This window comes from Trypanosoma brucei, chromosome 10, assembly GCF_000210295.1.
Source record: "Trypanosoma brucei gambiense DAL972 chromosome 10, complete sequence".
Lineage (NCBI taxonomy): Eukaryota > Euglenozoa > Kinetoplastea > Trypanosomatida > Trypanosomatidae > Trypanosoma > Trypanosoma brucei.
The window spans coordinates 658,978-677,047 of NC_026743.1; the positions used below are offsets into that span (position 1 = coordinate 658,978).

An 18,070-nucleotide genomic window follows, 5' to 3' on the forward strand; every position below is an offset into this window, starting at 1 on the left:
GTGGGAAAAGAGAGGAAGGGAAGGCTGTACACTTTCATTGGGTATCTGCCCTTACATCGAATGAAGCGGGCAGGGAAGCGAGGGGGGACTATAATGGAGTGAAGGCATTTAATAGAGTAGGACATAGTCGGGTGAAAGAAGGTGATGACGGGGAAGTAAAATAAACCCCGTACAGCGCAGGTGTGGGAATTCTTGTCCAGTCTGCTTATTTTTCCTCCTTTATTTCTCCCCCTTGTGTGGGGTATAGTTACACAACCCTTCCTCTTTTTGTCTTCTTATGCCTGCACGTCGGCACAACCATTGTTGAGTATTGTCTCGTTGCTGTACTCCTCTATGGCTTACTTGCCTGTGATATCAAGTACCTTCATAGCGGTTGTCTCCCCTCTGTCGAAGGAAGGAGAAAAAAGAGGGGTAACATTACACATTACCGGGAATATTCACACCGTTTCTTAACCGATGCTAAAAGGAAGTAGCAGTACATCTTTCCTGCTTCCGCAGCAGTTTGTTGAACCGCTTCCTCACGCACCTGTAGAGATTAGTGCACTACACTACGGCCTTCTTTCTCGTAACGATGTGCATCGTCTTTCCGTACTTCCATGTCGCCGTGTTGTTGGTGATGTTAAAGAGTACGGAGTCAATGACGCCCGTCTTGGCGTATGCGACCGTCTTTCCATCTGCGAAACTTGCGGACTCAACAGCATCGAGTGTGTTGGACACCCGGGTCACATTGACCTCGAGGCACCAGTTTTTCATCTTGGTTTCTTCACCACAGTGTTGCGAATTTGCCGTACTATATGCAAACGCTGCTCGCATGTGTTACTAGATGATACTGAAATCGATTATTATAAGAGGCGTTTGTCGTCTTCATCCCTCGAACCGCTGCAGCGCACGATGCTCATTAAAACGATACAAACGGATGCATATAAGACACGTGTGTGCCTTAAGTGTGGCGGTCTGAACGGCGTAGTACGGCGTGTGCGACCAATGAGGCTTGTTCACGAAAAATATCACGTGGAGCCTCGCCGTGGTGAGGGGCCTAGGGAGAACCCTGGTGGTTTCTTTGACGCTGAGCTGCGAACTGCATGTGCTTACAACAAGGTCGTCGGCGAGTGTAGAGAGTTCGTCCACGACTTCCTTGACCCCGTACGTGTCCGGCAGCTATTTCTTGCGGTTCCACCTGGGGAAGTCATACTGTTAGGCCTAGCTCCTGGAGTTAGTCCTACGGATCTACTCATGACAACACTTCTTGTGCCTCCCGTGCCCGTGCGGCCACGAGGGTGTGCGGGGACAACGACCGTTCGCGATGATGATCTCACAGCTCAGTACAACGACATCCTGGTCAGCACAGATACCATGCAGGACGGATCTCTTGATGCCACTAGGTATACGGAGACGTGGGAGATGTTGCAGATGAGGGCAGCGAGGCTACTTGATTCGAGTCTTCCGGGGTTTCCACCAAATGTCCGTACCAGTGATTTGAAATCATATGCTCAAAGACTAAAGAGCAAACATGGCAGGTTCCGCTGTAACCTCAGTGGGAAACGTGTAGACTACTCGGGTCGCTCCGTCATTTCACCCGACCCAAATCTTGATGTGGATGAGCTCGCAGTGCCCCTTCATGTTGCCCGTGTGCTGACCTACCCTCAAAGAGTTTTCAAGGCCAACCATGAGCTAATGCGTCGACTTGTGCGCAACGGCCCGCACGTTCACCCTGGCGCCACTACCGTTTACCTGGCGCAGGAAGGCTCAAAGAAGTCCCTCAAGAACGAGCGGGACCGACACCGCCTGGCAGCACGCCTTGCAGTTGGAGACATTGTTGAGCGACATGTGATGAATGGTGACTTGGTTTTATTTAATCGCCAACCTTCGCTTCATCGTGTTTCAATGATGGCCCATCGTGCTCGAGTGCTGCCTTTCCGCACGTTTCGTTTCAATGAGTGTTGTTGCGCACCTTATAATGCTGATTTCGATGGTGACGAAATGAATGTGCATTTTGTTCAAACCGAAAAGGCTCGGGCAGAAGCTCTTCAACTTATGTCCACCGCGAGGAACATCATTTCAGCGAAAAATGGTGAGCCAATTATTGCGTGTACACAAGATTTTTTGGCCGCTGCATACCTTGTAACATCTCGCGATGTTTTTTTTGACCGTGGCGAGTTCTCGCAGATGGTGTCGCATTGGCTCGGCCCAGTAACGCAATTTAGACTGCCCATTCCCGCTATATTGAAACCCGTAGAGCTATGGACGGGAAAACAGTTGTTTGAACTCATTGTACGCCCCTCACCTGAGGTGGATGTACTGTTGAGTTTTGAGGCTCCAACAAAGTTCTACACGAGGAAGGGTAAGCACGACTGTGCAGAGGAGGGCTATGTGGCATTCCTTGATTCCTGTTTTATATCAGGCCGCCTCGACAAGAAGTTATTAGGTGGAGGAGCAAAGGATGGACTTTTTGCACGGCTGCACACCATTGCTGGGGGTGGGTACACAGCGCGTGTTATGTCTCGCATTGCACAGTTCACTTCACGGTACCTAACAAATTATGGGTTTAGCCTGGGCCTCGGCGATGTTGCGCCAACCCCAGAGTTGAACAAACAGAAAGCAGCAGTTCTAGCGCGCTCTGTAGAGGTATGTGATGGTTTAATCAAATCAGCGAAGACGGGGCGGATGATACCCCTTCCGGGTCTTACTGTCAAGCAATCACTGGAGGCGCGTCTCAATACGGAGTTGTCGAAGGTGCGTGACGAGTGCGGTACCGCAGCCGTGCAAACACTTTCCATCCACAACAATACGCCACTGATCATGGTGCAATCGGGTAGTAAAGGTAGTGCCCTGAACATTGCTCAAATGATGGCCTGCGTGGGCCAGCAGACTGTAAGTGGGAAGCGTATTTTGGACGCCTTTCAGGACCGCTCGCTCCCACATTTCCACCGTTTTGAAGAGGCACCTGCAGCCCGTGGGTTTGTGGCTAACTCGTTTTACTCTGGCCTCTCCCCGACAGAGTTTTTCTTTCACACAATGGCAGGACGTGAGGGTCTCGTCGATACGGCAGTCAAGACGGCAGAAACGGGGTATATATATCGGCGCCTGATGAAGGCAATGGAAAACTTGAGCGTACGGTACGACGGCACGGTGCGTAACACGAAAGGAGACGTAATACAGCTAAGGTTTGGTGAAGATGGCCTTGACCCTCAGCTCATGGAGGGTAATAGCGGCACACCTCTGAACTTGGAGCAGGAATGGCTTAGTGTTCGAGCGGCGTATGCACGTTGGGTCGTGGGACTGCTTGCTGGAAGTAAGACGGCAAGTGACGGAAATGCAATACGAGATAATGAAAATTACTTTAACGAGTTTATTTCGATGCTTCCAACAGAGGGACCTTCGTTTGTAGAAGCGTGCTTGAATGGGGATCAAGAGGCGCTAAAAGTTTGTGAGGAACAGGAGTCTCGAGAAGATGCTTTGCATAACAGCAACGGGAAAACTAATGATAGGGAGAGCAGGCCACGTACAGGAAGACTGCGTCGGGCAGTGTTAATTTCCCATCTGGTTAAAGTTTGCAGTAGAAAGTTCAAAGATGATATCCAAGACTTCTTCGTGAAAAAGGTGAGGGAACAGCAACGGATCCGCAACCTGCTCAACCTTCCCAACACGAGTCGTGAGCGAACGGAGGGGGGAGGTGACAATAGTGGGCCTATTGCAAATAAGAGAACCAAAAAGAGAGCACCGTCACTGAAGGTCAAAGACAGCAAAGAAGAGGGAAGGGTTTCCGAGTTGCGGGACCTTGAGATGCTTCAGACCGAACTACTTCCGCTGACACGCGGAATGGTAACACGATTCATTGCTCAATGCGCAAGCAAGTATCTGCGTAAGGCATGTGAGCCTGGTACCCCGTGCGGCGCCATTGCTGCCCAATCTGTTGGTGAGCCAAGCACCCAGATGACTTTGCGTACCTTTCACTTTGCTGGTGTGGCGAGCATGAGCATTACGCAGGGTGTTCCTCGACTAGTGGAGGTCATCAACGCCAATCGCAATATTGCTACACCCGTTGTCACAGCTCCAGTACTACTTATGGAAGGCGAGGAAAACCATTGCGAAATATTCAGGAAGCGGGCACGGTTCGTGAAGGCCCAGATTGAGCGCGTGCTGTTACGTGAGGTTGTGTCCGAAATTGTGGAGGTGTGCAGTGACACTGAATTTTACCTCCGTGTGCACCTTAATATGTCCGTTATTACAAAACTGCATCTACCCATCAACGCCATCACCGTTCGTCAGCGCATTCTTGCGGCCGCTGGGCATACCATGTCTCCCCTTCGGATGCTAAACGAGGATTGTATAGAGGTATTCAGCCTCGACACACTCGCTGTATATCCCCACTTTCAGGATGCCCGTTGGGTTCACTTTAGTCTCCGACGCATCCTCGGGTTACTCCCCGACGTTGTAGTTGGGGGCATCGGAGGCATTAACCGTGCGATGATATCCTCAAACGGCACTGAAGTGTTGGCAGAAGGCGCGGAGCTGCGTGCCGTAATGAATCTTTGGGGTGTCGACTCTACTCGGGTGATCTGTAATCACGTGGCCGTGGTGGAGCGTGTGCTGGGTATTGAAGCTGCGCGCCGTGTGATCGTGGACGAGATACAAAACATACTCAAGGCATACAGTCTAAGCATTGACGTTCGGCACGTGTACCTCCTTGCGGATCTCATGACTCAACGAGGTGTGGTGCTTGGAATTACGCGATACGGCATTCAAAAAATGAACTTCAACGTTCTTACCATGGCTTCATTTGAGCGCACCACGGACCATTTGTACAATGCCGCAGCCACTCAACGAGTTGACCGGGATCTCAGTGTGTCAGACAGTATTATCGTAGGGAAACCTGTCCCATTAGGGACAACATCCTTCGATCTCTTGTTAGACGGTTCCATAAGCAACGATATTCTCCCTCCTCAGCGTTGCGTGAAACGCGGGATGGGCCCCAACTTCCACACCGCAAAACGACATCATCTGGTACCTCTTGCCGCTGAGGGTGTTTTTCGTTTGGATCTTTTTTAAACGTTTTCAAGGAACGAAATGGCAATAGCGGTGATGATGACGGAAACAAAATAAGTAAAAGGTTGAAGTTATGTGTGGGCAGGTGATTGTGGTCGCGCGCATATGGGCGAGTACTTTGCCTAATGTTAGTATCTTCTTGAGGGATGAGAGGGGAGAATGAAGCTGTGTATTTCTTTACACACACAAGCCAGTGGAGTTGTGTGACTGATGGTGGTGCTTGTAAGGTGCCAGTTGCATGGGCTGGCGTTGGAAACGTGTTGAATATTACGTGTAACGGTGCTTAATTGCCATGCTGAAGCATGTGGCGTATCCAAAGGAAGATAGTTGGGGAAGTGACGGGAGTGTGGGGAAAATGTTTTACTTTATTTTCTGCTCCTGGTACATGAACAAATCCGGTCGGGGAGGAAATGTAGTTTGTGAAGATATGTAGCCATTCACTTCCATTATTCCCTTTCAATGTTCGCTTTGAGTACTTGTCTTTCCTTTGGCACCATTTTGTTGGTGGAATTTCCCCACTTTTTATTTTTAAAAAATCACTATACCAACTCGAATCATTTATTCGGCGGGAAAGGAATGCATGCCTCATGGATGCTCATCCTCGTTGGTTTTGTCACTCATGCTTGTTTTACCTTTGTGCTGCTGCCGAAGTTTTTTTTTTTTTTGCTCTCATCGGATATAACTAGTGGTTCTGAATAATCTTCATTAGGTCTGTACCGCCAGCAGTTTTACTGTGTTAAGTGGTGGGAGATTAAGGGGGTAATATCGGACACAACGACGTTAGCAGTGAGAATGGACAACTCTGAGGCTGTGAGGAAGGGAGGCATACGACCCGGAGTGACATCGGGGGATGTGGGGAGGATTGAGAAAAGGAACTCGGAACCGCAACATTCTATCTTCGGAACTGAAGTTGCTGGGGGTTTGACAACCGAAAGATTTGTTTCATCCACGCGTAACTTTGCAACGACTCGAAAAGTACAAAAGCTGCTAGACGTTACTGTCAATGACAACTTTCGGGAGCTAGTTTTCTACATGAATGATGTTGTGCCAGAGTTTCTTGAGGGCTTATATTTTCAGAGAGGGGATTTGCCATCCGGCGGAAGCGAGAAAACAACGCCACTTCAAAGCCCCCAACAACATAACAGTGCAGTTGCGTCTGTGAATGCAAATGGTGTTAACAACTGCCACCATTACCACAACTACCGGCACTGCTTCATCCCTTAGCTCGCACTCTTCAGCAGCGCTCCGTGCAGCGCTTGAGGGTCGTGTTGTGGATGTTCACCAACGTTTTTTGCAGGAGTGGTCGACCCTCAACGAGGTGTTTGAGGAAGTGTATTCGTTAGTAACAAAACTTCATCGTGAAAGTGAGGTACTTGAGGCGACTCTAGGTGCTCATGCCGCTCAGGCAGAAGATTTTTCCGGTCTCATGACAACACTCCAAGCTGAGTTGACTTTGGTTCATCAGAGGGAGAGGGAAATAAAGGAGTTCCAAGGCAGATATCACTTTACAGCGGAAGAGCAGCGGATATTAGAGGAGGGGTCTGTTGATACCACTTACCTTGATGTGCTTAGCAGTGTGCAAGCGACTCACCGTGAGTGCCGTCAGATGCTCCTCTCGCGTGAAAGCTACCAGAGCGCTGCAGCAGTGATGGACAGCACGTACATTGCTATAATAAAGGGTACAGAAAAGGTGGCACGCCATCTAAAAACCCTGTCGGGTCGCTCAACCTCAGGTCCTACATCCAGCTGCGGGGAGGCACCAGAATTGACCAATTTTTACTTGCGGTGCATGAATTTTCTCCGAGAGGAGAACAAAGCACAGTGGGCATCGGTTATAGAGGAGGTTGCTCGGTTGCGACGCGCAGCGGTACTTCGGCAATACTTTCATCTTCTGACCACCGGTTCCACGACGACGGCTTCCCGCACGTATCACATGGGGGATGGGGAGCGCCACAACTCAGCAGGGGGAGGTGAAGGCAGTAGTGCGGGTATACGACCATTAGAGGCGGAGATCGGCAACCCCGTTTTTTTCTTTAGTTCACTCTTCGCTTGGTTGCACCAGGCAATTGTGGACGAAGACGATTTCTTTTCAACTTTCTTCACTTCCCCAGTGTTGGAGCCACGCCAACCACCGCTTTCTGGTGGGAAAGGTGAGTGCACTGATGCGTTAGAGGGTGGTAGAGGCTCTCCGTGTTCCGCGACGGTGGCAAATCACTTTGACGAACCCGTCGGTGAAGATTTGACGTTGAGTAAGTCATCGGTTCTCGATTCCGTCTTTGACGTTCTCTGCAAACATATCCAAAGTGTGCTGGAGGGCGTGCTGGAGAGGTTTCTGCGGACGGCGTCGAGTCTCCAAGATGCTGATGGGGTTGGTTCGAACACCGGTGAAGCGGGATCCCCTGGCACCGAAGATTTTAGTAGTAAAGCGGGATCCTCCCGAATGGGACCCTCGGGGCCTATTGGTCTTACTGGTGGCATCGCGCGTCTTCTTTCGGCTGCGGCGGGCCGCCCACTCTCCTTGGTTTCGGGTGCTTCAAAAGCAGAAAATCGCTACCAACACGTGATGAACCGCTCGCAGTTGGAGGCGCTGGTGGCAACGACGGTGTCAAGTCTGACAAGTGGTCTTCAAACAACTCATGCCCTACTGCAGCTCTTTACATATTGCAGCACCAGTACGTTTACCGCTTTACTTGGCCGTGATGCCGCACTCACGCGTCTAATCGCAGACGATGGAAAGATGCAGCTACTTCGTGTGTATCATACGATAGCCAAACACCTCTCAGACCACTCGTTAGATAGTGTGGCAGGTGTTGTCAGTCGTTCTGCCATTCTCCGCCGGTTGGCGTCTGCTGAAGCACTGGAATGGAAATTGGGAGGCACTGCCAGGTACTTCGTTGTTGACTTTTTGCTCGAATACAAAGTGGAGGATGAACGTGGGTTAGATGGTAGTTCCTTCCATGAAGACCAAATGAAAGCGCAGGAAAGATCGGCTTCTACACAAGGGTTGAAGCCCTCAAGTTTCAGTGGCCGACCCGCTAGTTGTAATCCTTATTTGCGTAGTGGTCTCTCCAAGCATCAGGCACAGGCGGCTGAGTTGCTTCGCACACTCGAAACCATGGTTCTTCCCGTGCCTCCTGAAGTAGCGGAGTGCCTCCGTGTTTTGCAAGCCACTATGATCGAAGCACAGAAGCATGCGGAAATTATGGAGTCCCTCCACGTTTCTCCATCGTATGGTTTAGTGCAGGAGGTCTCTGGAGGAGCTGAGGCGGCCAGTGCTGCCCCTCCATGCAGCGAGCAGTTCTTTGCCGTGATTGTGCAGCATTTGATGTCATTTCCAACGGTACTGGCGCACCAACCTGTTTTAAGCAGCGGCGTTGACGAACCTTGCAAGTTGGTGATTCAACTGAATACCATGAATGCCTTATATGAAACGCTTGTCCCTCACACACGCAGTTCCGCGAGCGGAAGCAAGTTGGTTCATTACACCATGCCTCTCTTGAGCACTGTAATGGAGCGCATTGACGACCTTATAAAGGAATTGGTAGCAGCCCTCTCCCAGTGTGTCGCGCGACACTACTTGGGAGAGGCCACGAATGAAGGTGATGAAATGGAAAAGGCTATTTGTACTCCCGAAGCGGCTAAAACTATCGAGTCTACTGGCGTGGGGGATGGTGAGGGTGGTGTGGCCGCTAAGGAATTTGACACTCGCACCGTCATGGATAAACTTAATGAATTTTATAGTGTTGTAGCGGCCTCAGGCCGACTCTATGTCCCCATTGTTTCTTCGTTGGCCTCACCTCCTTTGCGTGATCGGGTTATGCAGGGTGTGCTAGATATAACTTTAGCTGTGTACGAAAGACGTTACAAACAACTTCTCAACTTGTCATCAGAAGAGGGCTCTGACATTACTACCACTCTTTCTTCAGATCTTCCGGGCCGCACCTCAGTGGAGGACCTTCACCCTGACAAGTTACGTATCCTTTTGGACACCACCCCATAAAGTGGAGTAGGCGCGGAATATAACCCCTTTCAGGCTGCGGGGTTGTAAAAAAAAAAAAAGAGTAAGGGATGGGTGTCTTCATTTATTTTCTACCACCCCAATCTGTTTTGTTGTTGTTGCTGAACTGAGCTGATGAAAATATCTGTTGGGTCGGTCCGTTGCAATCGAATAAGGACATTCGAGTCACTTGCAGCAATCAATTCACCTTCAAGGTTGATGCCGTTCATCCGGTCGTTACCCACACAACAGCCTCTGTTTTAGTGAGTGTGCGGTGTTTGGTGCTCCCGTGTAATTCACCTTTTGTCCTTTAAATTCTCGATTTCCCCCTTGCACGGTTATTGGAGGATTCCCCTTTTCCCACACAATAACCACTTCTCCCACCTCCCCCTTTTAATACTTTTCTTTAGTTTTGTTACTTCTTTATCTTTATTTTCTTTTTTTCTGCCTCTGTGACAGTGTATTAGTGGGTAAAGTACGGTGGATTCATAAATCTTCTTATCTGCTGTACAGAGACGGCGGTAGCGCGGAAGGCCAAACATCAGCACGGGCACAAGTGCAATCTTGCCTCTTTTGTACTGAATTAAGAAGGACGGGCGAAAGACATCCAGAGGCGCGCATTTCTGTATCTTTATTTTAAACGAGAGAAGTGGTAGTGTCAGTATGGTTTTTTATTCTTTTGTACTGGTGATGAAGCCACGACAACGTCGATTCACTTCGCAGGCGTTGCGTGAGATCGGTGTTGCTGTCTATAGCAACGGTGGTCTTATCAGAAGCATCACAAACGAGGGGATTATGCGGCCCTACAGTCGCTTCCGTGATGCAGACAATACGCCCTTAACGTATGCACGGTATATTATACTTCAGCTTGACATGGGTGAGGAAGAAATGGGAAAGGTAGACAAAATCATACGGGAACATCAGGACGTTTTGATGGCGCTAAAGTTGAACAACCTGGAGCGACCGGTGGGTATACGAAGTGGGAATAAAGAACTACAGGCCGCTTACTTTCCGCTGGACACCTTCACGCGACTTGAGGAGGAAATTAACTGGTCACCTCAGACCTCAGCAGATATTTACACACAGTTGGAGATGAACTGGAAAGAATTCTCCCGCACACGTTGGTCCAGTTTTCTGAGAAACTGAACTATTCAACGGTGGTGTGCGCGTTCTTGCCGTGATAGCGAGTGTGTGTTGGATAAGGTTTGGGAACGGGGAAAAGAAATACCCTCGAAGGGATCCTTTGGGCACCTATGAAAATTTGTGATATCGATGAGGAGTTGGCTGCGTGTGAATGACTGCACTGACGTTATATTTGTTCTTCCCTTTTTACTCCCTTATTTCACTTCTCTCTTTTCCCCCTCCCTGTTATTTATTTATTGTGTACATCTGCTCTTGCTTTCCTTTTTTCTTTTTATGGGCATATCCGTTTTAAGAAAATGAGTAACGACGATGCTCGGCAAGAGGGCGTTCAGTGGCCGTCCTCACAGCAATTGGCAGCCCTTGCCGACATAGAAGGTGATGTTCAAATGAAAGCAGCACAACTTGGCTTACTTAGTTCAGAGTACCGTGCGAATATTGCACGCGTGTTGCACCACTACGAACCGCAGGCTGCGACCTTTCGCACCATTATTTATGCCAGTGAGCAGAAGCGAAAGGCAGTGGAAAGGGAACTCGTGTGGACAGAACGCATCGCTTTGCTCCAGGAGCAGCGCTGCGGAACAACTATTGTCTCCACGCGCGATTTGATGGTACTTGAGCGGGAACCGTTGCATCCTGTGGAATGCAGCTTAAAAGAATGTTATCAGAAGCTGGAGAATGTCGCGTACAATGAACTCTGTGTCCTACGAAACTACGAATATCCTCCCAGGCAGGCCGTAGCTACAATGAGAATGATCATGAGGGTGCGGGGAGAGGAGGATTTGAGCTGGGAAAACGTACAAGTGGTTCTTAGTGAGAACTACTTCTACACTTTCTTCGTCAGCCGCATGCGCACGCTACTGCAGAAACGCCTTCCAGATGATGTACTGGAGGAGCTTGAGCAGTACTGCCTCAATCCTGAGCACGCACCCGAGGCCCTTGCGGTAGTTTCCGTACCGCTGGGAGTTATTGGCAGTTTGTTGCACACGGTACGTGACTATTTTCAAGTGATGGACCTTGTGAAGCGGCCAGTGGAGCCCATGTCAGTTGAAGAACGCCGCAAGAAGGCCGGTGAGCTGCGCCGTGCCCTGCAGACATTAAAGGAGGACGCCGCCACTGCAACTGAGGGAATGGCTGATCTGAAGGCGCGTATTGCGAGTAAATTTGTTACCGTGCGTGATGAGTACGATGACACCATGTGTCCACTGCACGACGACTTAGAGAAAAAGACAGAGGATTTCCTAAAAGTGCTTTCCGGAGACATTCCTGCTGAGGAAGGTGCCACTGGTGAAGGTGAATGCCCCGACGCCATGTAGAGACGGTTAGGTTCCAAAGCATTATGACGCGGCGTCTTTGGAGCACAGAAACTGCTGGGAAAGGGCGTACCAGGAAGGAAAGCTGTAAAAAAAGGTGTGTGAGGTGGTATGAAGGCTGGTGGAATGAAGATTGGGAACACTGGAAAATAGAGCGGAAGAAACAACGGTGTACGGAATGAAGGCAGCCAAGAGGAGATCGCAGTGGGAAAATGGGAAAGAAGAGGGGGAGGAAGCCAGGCGGTGAAGGTGAGGAGAGGAGTGAGGAAAAAAAAAAGGTAACTTAGAAAAATAAAAATTGGAAAGACGGCTGCCATCATTCCAGATTGTTCACGATAGGGAAAAGGAAAGGAGTGTCTTCGTGATGCCACCAGATTATTTTATTTAAATATGTGCATGTTTTTTTTTTCTTTGTTTTACCTGGGCACATAAAAGGTGCGGTAAAGGACATCTCATGCAATATTTATTATCCATTATGTATATTACTGCCCAACATCTGGCACACCGACCTCGATGAGAGCGGTGCTCTCCCTTAAATAAGTTCTAGATGTCTGTCCTATAAACACTTTGCGGGGCAAAGAAGAATCTTCCACCCACCTTACTTTTTTTTCCTTTCTTTGGAAAGATCAATGTATACATGTATACAGGTCTTCCGTACAGTTGATGTGAAAGGTGTGGTCAAAGAGAATGCGTAAGTGTTTAACACGCTGACTGGAGGACATACATGAGGATGGTTATTACACTAAAAAACCTTGGGGCCACGTATGTGTGCATGTTTGTGTGGTAAAGCACATTTGGTTTCATAGTTGTGCCGTCAGATTTTTCTTTTTCTCTTTCTGAACGCAGCGTGAACTCTGTCAACCCTTCCTTTACACACATGCAACTTTCTTTTCCTTATCTGGAATTCAACACATTTGCACATTGCCGCGGGAAATATCTGTAGGTGAGGTTAGGGAGATCGACGCGCTTTCTCTTTCTTTCTTGATGCCAGCCACCAGGGAGGGGACGAAGAGCGTTACCGCCGAAACGTTTGCGGTTGAGATTGTCCATCTTGTTCGTTTACATCAAATTCACACAGTGACGCTATGTTGTCCAACAGAAGAACTTCGGGTGGAGGCAGCGGCGCTCCCAATGGCATCTACAATTACCGTTGAGGCACGATTGCTTAGCTCGCTCGATTGGAACTGCGATACGGCTAAGAACTGCACTTTTGACGCGGTGCTAGCGAAAAGTAATGGAACAGTATTCACATATCACATCTTATTTGCGACCGCTGTGACTTCGAGAGACTCCGCGGGTGCTGCTATTTCTGAAAGGCAAGGAACGCAGCTTAGTGCCCACTGGTGTTCGCAGCTGCAGCGGCGGCTGGCTATCTGTTCCGCTCTCACAGGCGTTCCAAGTCATCTATCGGTGTTGCTGCTCCCGTACGTACCGCACCTATCGTGGAACAGGGATCGCGATGGGATCCTCGGCGCAATTCACAGCGCGACGATGATATCGACGGTAACGGCACGGGACCTGGATGATAATGACACATCGGAGGCGAGGTACGATGTCCGTGTTGCCGCTCTTCTTAACGCGGCAGTTCCGCTTGGTCCCCGTGTGGGTTATCACACAGTGGCTTTGTTCTTGAATGCCATCGATGGGGATGCCTGTTTTAGGGAGGCACTTTCTCCAAACAACTTGCGCGAAAGCAGAAAACGAGTGCGACAGTCTCAGAAGGGATGCATTAAACCGGGGAAAGATACATCGTTTTGTTTTCCCCTCCTAGCTGGGTTCAACGAAAAGTATCTGCTCCCAGCGCTGTCGTGGGGAGCGCTACACGCGAGCACCCTGGAAGGTAAAGGTAACCACTACGACGTGTGTGGGCTTGGAAAAGACATGGGCTGCAGTGTCTACCTCCGCGGTACTCTTGACGCTCTCCGTGTGCGCAGCGTTACAGTCATTGTGGACGGGCCGCGCGATTTGTGGTACCGTGTGATATCGCCATATGGGGACACTGCGGCTCCGGTAGCTAGCATGAAACCTTCTCTGCTGCAGCTTGCGGGAAAGCTTGCAGAAACAGTTGAGGCGGCCTTATGCCGGTTGGTTGCCGAGAACTCGGACAGCTTTGTCCATCGCGCGATGGTCTCACCCTCCAGAGAGGATGGTGCGGCGTCTGTTGCCGCTGGGCCTGAAATCGAGGTCGGGACGATAGTGCCTATAGGGCAGTCATGCCCACTACTGATACAGAGTATTGCAGATAGTTTGGCACACATCGTGCGAACGTCGCAGAATCCACTTTTCGTAGCAGACGTTCAGCGGCTACTGCAGTTACATTTGATGGAAGGTGACACGCCATCACATGTGATGGAATTAAATGCTGATGGCGGAGTTGTGGCGGAAAGTCGTGGTGACGCTGCCACTCAGTCATCAGTTGGCTCAACCGCTGCAGCACTTCAGTGGGCTGTCGAAACACGTCTCCTGAAGCTGTAAGGTGCACTGGAACCTAGTCGACTCCTCTAGTGGGGAAAAGGGGGTGATGGCGACTCTCCTCTCGTTGTCCCTTTTTCGTTTACTGTTTTTTGTTGTTATTATTATGCTTTTTTTTTTAGGAGCGCTTGCTTCTTGGCTTCATTGTTATTTTTCTTTGCATTTTCATGCCGTGGTGCTTTGTCCACATTACTTTTAGTAGTTTCCACTTTGCTCTGTATTTTTCCTTTCGTTGTCGAATCTCGCCCCGTTTCTTCTCTGGACGGTGGCTTACGGTTCCAAGCGGCCCAAATATGCATATATGGAGCAAGTGTCGGTCGTGGTTTCAATTAAGTTGAAACAACGAATTTTCTCCCTTTAAAAAAAATAATATATATATATATATATATATAATATACCTATTTCCTACTATTTGCTCCGTTAGAGATCCTCATTTCCCTCTTTCCTTTTCCGTTGCTTTAGAAGTATGCATGCATTAACCAATTAGCCACCTCGTGTAGCATTGCTCTCGGTTCCCTTCAAAGGTTCGTGTTGAGGGTTGGCGGTTGCAGATCAAACTCCCACACTTCCGTCTAAATGCATCCCCGTGTTGCTAAACTTTACTTGGAGTTTATGCAGTTGGCCCCACATGCCGCGACATTTTGTGGGTCCACTACGGCGTACAGGGCTGCTGTTCAAGAGGGTTTCAGCGCCACTCGAGTAGTGCCTGGCACACCGGAGTTTGCTCATAGCTTAGCTAAAGGTCGCTCTGTTCTTGGGCGTCTGCAAGATCTCATAACCGTACGGAAGTATCGTGCAATGGTGAAGCGATACAGCTGGTCTAGCTATAAGAATAAACAGGAGTTGGTGGCGCTACTCGGAGAGACGAAGGCTCAGAATGAGTTGCTGGGCTTCAATAACCGAGACGTTTATGGTTACGATGATCACTACTGTCACCATGCACCCAGTAAACCAATGGGGGGTGAGGGTGATTTTTCTGAAAAATAGTCTGATGGTTGGTAGCGGGGTGTTAGTGGTGTGTAGGGGTGGCGTGTGTTTGTAGTTATCGCCATCATCATTTCACTGTGAGAAGAATATGTGTACGACTTTTCAAAAATGCAAGTGTTAACGACTTCTCTGTTTGTTTTGTGCACAATCTTCACTTTCATATTGTTCGTCGCCAGCCTTGTGCCAATGAGTGGTGTGTTAAACGTACGTGCTACATGGAGTCATCCGTTTCCTTTCAAGGCTGCTTTACGGTCAAAGCAATGCAAATGCGTGATTGTGTTGGAGTAAATATCGAGTAGAAGTTGAAAAACAAGAGAAAAGCAATATGTGCTGCTTTCGCTGTTCCTGTCTCTGCTGGGCCCGCATGATTTACTGCCCCTCAATAAAAAAATAATACTTATGACTACACACATATATACATATCTCCTTCTTTCTGTTTTTTCGTTGTGATGTTTGCACGCTTATTTTGACCTGTGCTCTCACCGTAGATCGCACCGGAGGGGCACGAACTGTAGCCATGCCGCCAAAGAAGGGAGGAAAGGATACCAAGCAGGCGCCCAAGAAGGGCAAGATGGAGAACCTCAACAAGGGTGCCAAGAAGGCCACAAAGAAGTGGTCTAAAGGTCGCACCCGTGAGGCACTTCAGAACGCCGTTATGTTCGATAAGGAGACGATGGACAAACTCATGAAGGAAGTACCGAAGTACAAGGTCATCACACCATCCATCATCAGTGACCGTCTGAAAATCTCCGTGGCTCTTGCTGGGAAGGGGCTCCAGCACTTGTGCAGGCAGGGGCTCATTCGGTTGGTTTCATGCAGCAGTAAGTTTCGCGTTTACACGCGCGCTGCTACCGCATAAAGGAGGGAGAACTGGGCTTATCGATGAAGAGGGAAAGTAGGCGAATGCAAACTAACATTTCTCGGTTGTGACCATGACGATGCTGGGGCCGCCACGAGGTGGCGCGCGAGTTTGCAACAGCATTTTGCTTGGTGTGCCAACTCTACTTTCCTTTTTTTAATTATTATCCCCTTTCATTCCTCCCCTTCCTGCTGCTTCCGTGTGAATACTTTGCCTTATTTCTTTTACAATAGTTTGTCTACTAACACGTGTTGTTTTGCGTAGGGCTACGCACATAGCGTTTGTGTTTTGCGGGACGACCGTCATTGTTCTGCACTCCTGTGCCTTTTTTTTTTTTTCGAAACTCTTGCCGCAATCGCTTGTGCAGCACTCTCCTCCCTGTCTTGCTTTTTTTTTTCTATCATTCCTACCCGCAATTTTGTGCTTTGGTACAGTTTCCGCCCTGTAACTTTAGGTTATTTGGGTGATCGGGTCCAGTGGTATACAAGACCCACTTCGTGAACGCACGTATATTACCACTCTCCCGCACCGAGTTGGAGCGTGTGGTTTGTACTGCTTATACCAAGAATGGAGCGCGTTACCCTCAGTGCACCATTCAATGGAAGGCGATTGCTTTCCAATGAATCCCTTGTTGAAAGTCAAGAGGCGAGGAAAGGTGGATTATCCTCAAATAAATTTCCAGGACGTGGCCCCCGGAGTGTTGAACCCCCGTTACAATCGCAAGACAAGGACCCAACCATCAAGAAACCCACAGCGCTGGTGATGGCACCGTTGGGGAATACCGGGTTGGCACTACCTCGTCTGCCTACAGTGCCCGTGCCGAACGTCGGGCGCCGAATTTTTAAGCGCCCGAGCCTACACATCCCAGTTGGGACGTTGGAACCTGTTATAAACTTGCATCAACTGAAGAAAGTGGGGGAACAGGTCGGCCGTCGGCATGGTGAACACACTCTAAGTCGTAACACTGAAGTTGGGACCGAGTGGAAGACAGGCTCTGGTGTTGGAGAACTCGCAAATGCGAAGAAGTCTCTACGACCCCGGACAGCGTTGGAGTCACCCACGGCAGCGCGCCGGCGGGCACAATCAGAGACAATTGCAGATCCCTTCACCATTCGTCGCGAGGGGTGCGTCTCGCTGGGATTGAGTCAGGGCTTGAAAAGCGGCTCGGTACTCGCTCATACATTATCATCGATGCGGCCGAGGTCGACAGTTGTTGATGGCCTTGTTTGCTCCTCTTTACGACAACAAGAACAACCGGAAGGTGTTTTCGCAAGCGAATGCGGAGGGATCATGGGATACGGTGCAACAGCAACAACAAACGCTCTGGTTTCTTCTTCAAATTCGCCTAATAAGATTACTGACGAAACTTCTGGTATGTGTATGAGCGACAGCTTTAGCGGGGGATCGAGCAGCGGTGATGGCAGTGACATTGAGGATCTTGATGATGAAGGGAATAGTCGCCCACATTCCTGTTTCAGGGATAGAATTGTGATTAGTGTCTCTTCTGGTAATAACAGAGGAGGGCGGTACTTCACCCATGAAAGTAAGATAAGAGATATTTCCCGCCGGGTGGCGTACAACAACTTCCTTGACGAAGAAGATATTCCTGTGGTCTCTACACGTAGCCTTGTTCGTAGGCCAAACGGAACCCGCGTAACAATGAAAGAGGGCACCAAGGAGGATGGCATTCCTTCTACGACCCAGTAAAAGCACGTTGTGCAATAAGCGTGTGTGTGTGATGAAAAAGAAAGTGAGCTGGGAGGAATGATAAGTAGCCTTTATTTATATATATATATGAAGGTGCAATGCTCTTACCAACAAATCGACGCTCATTTTTTTTTTCCGTATCGATTCTGCGGTTGTGCTACAAGTTCTGTTAGTGTTTCTTCATAGTTTATATCGTCAGCATTCCTTTTATTTTATTATTCGTGCGTATGCGATCGTTCGTTGTACCTTCATTCTTTTATAAGTCTTTGTCTTCCCCTTTCTTCGATGTGAAGCATGAAGTAAAGAAGGGGAAGAATTTTCTACCATCGTTTAATATTTGATATCCCTTTTCTTTTGATTAATTTTTTCCCCTTTGGGCTGTTGTTTGTGACTTCCCCCCCCTCCCCTACCTTCAGATGGTAGGAGATAAATTTATTAACACCTCTCCCTCTTTACCACAACTGGTTGCCGGCAAAGTGAACACTCGCTGACTTTATATATCCAATCCTCTGAATATAGATGCTTCTCGTTTTTGTGGAAGGCAGAAAC

General features: G+C 49.0%; 10 protein-coding genes across 10 annotated transcripts; 9 read left to right on the plus strand and 1 right to left on the minus strand.

Moving 5' to 3' along the window:
• Window positions 1-456: 456 nt before the first annotated feature.
• On the plus strand, window positions 457-5,049 carry TbgDal_X3460 (DNA-directed RNA polymerase iii largest subunit; the record flags this gene model as incomplete). The annotated part of the gene is made up of 1 exon (XM_011779224.1): window positions 457-5,049. One exon carries the CDS (start codon window positions 457-459, stop codon window positions 5,047-5,049), a length of 4,593 nt encoding a protein of 1,530 aa, XP_011777526.1.
• A 280-nt stretch (window positions 5,050-5,329) lies between these two features.
• On the minus strand, window positions 5,330-5,635 carry TbgDal_X3470 (hypothetical protein, unlikely; the record flags this gene model as incomplete). Its single annotated transcript, XM_011779225.1, has 1 exon — window positions 5,330-5,635. The coding sequence occupies one exon, from the start codon at window positions 5,633-5,635 to the stop codon at window positions 5,330-5,332; it is 306 nt and encodes a 101-aa protein (XP_011777527.1).
• A 203-nt stretch (window positions 5,636-5,838) lies between these two features.
• Window positions 5,839-6,270, plus strand: TbgDal_X3480 (hypothetical protein, unlikely; the record flags this gene model as incomplete). The annotated part of the gene is made up of 1 exon (XM_011779226.1): window positions 5,839-6,270. One exon carries the CDS (start codon window positions 5,839-5,841, stop codon window positions 6,268-6,270), a length of 432 nt encoding a protein of 143 aa, XP_011777528.1.
• A 202-nt stretch (window positions 6,271-6,472) lies between these two features.
• Window positions 6,473-9,046, plus strand: TbgDal_X3490 (hypothetical protein, conserved; the record flags this gene model as incomplete). The annotated part of the gene is made up of 1 exon (XM_011779227.1): window positions 6,473-9,046. One exon carries the CDS (start codon window positions 6,473-6,475, stop codon window positions 9,044-9,046), a length of 2,574 nt encoding a protein of 857 aa, XP_011777529.1.
• Window positions 9,047-9,706: 660 nt separating this feature from the next.
• On the plus strand, window positions 9,707-10,189 carry TbgDal_X3500 (hypothetical protein, conserved; the record flags this gene model as incomplete). Its single annotated transcript, XM_011779228.1, has 1 exon — window positions 9,707-10,189. One exon carries the CDS (start codon window positions 9,707-9,709, stop codon window positions 10,187-10,189), a length of 483 nt encoding a protein of 160 aa, XP_011777530.1.
• A 293-nt stretch (window positions 10,190-10,482) lies between these two features.
• Window positions 10,483-11,499, plus strand: TbgDal_X3510 (hypothetical protein, conserved; the record flags this gene model as incomplete). Its single annotated transcript, XM_011779229.1, has 1 exon — window positions 10,483-11,499. One exon carries the CDS (start codon window positions 10,483-10,485, stop codon window positions 11,497-11,499), a length of 1,017 nt encoding a protein of 338 aa, XP_011777531.1.
• Window positions 11,500-12,480: 981 nt separating this feature from the next.
• TbgDal_X3520 (hypothetical protein, conserved) lies at window positions 12,481-13,971 on the plus strand (the record flags this gene model as incomplete). The annotated part of the gene is made up of 1 exon (XM_011779230.1): window positions 12,481-13,971. One exon carries the CDS (start codon window positions 12,481-12,483, stop codon window positions 13,969-13,971), a length of 1,491 nt encoding a protein of 496 aa, XP_011777532.1.
• A 573-nt stretch (window positions 13,972-14,544) lies between these two features.
• TbgDal_X3530 (hypothetical protein, conserved) lies at window positions 14,545-14,955 on the plus strand (the record flags this gene model as incomplete). Its single annotated transcript, XM_011779231.1, has 1 exon — window positions 14,545-14,955. One exon carries the CDS (start codon window positions 14,545-14,547, stop codon window positions 14,953-14,955), a length of 411 nt encoding a protein of 136 aa, XP_011777533.1.
• Window positions 14,956-15,472: 517 nt separating this feature from the next.
• TbgDal_X3540 (ribosomal protein S25, putative) lies at window positions 15,473-15,814 on the plus strand (the record flags this gene model as incomplete). The annotated part of the gene is made up of 1 exon (XM_011779232.1): window positions 15,473-15,814. One exon carries the CDS (start codon window positions 15,473-15,475, stop codon window positions 15,812-15,814), a length of 342 nt encoding a protein of 113 aa, XP_011777534.1.
• A 567-nt stretch (window positions 15,815-16,381) lies between these two features.
• On the plus strand, window positions 16,382-17,521 carry TbgDal_X3550 (T. brucei spp.-specific protein; the record flags this gene model as incomplete). The annotated part of the gene is made up of 1 exon (XM_011779233.1): window positions 16,382-17,521. The coding sequence occupies one exon, from the start codon at window positions 16,382-16,384 to the stop codon at window positions 17,519-17,521; it is 1,140 nt and encodes a 379-aa protein (XP_011777535.1).
• Between the last annotated feature and the right edge of the window lie 549 nt (window positions 17,522-18,070).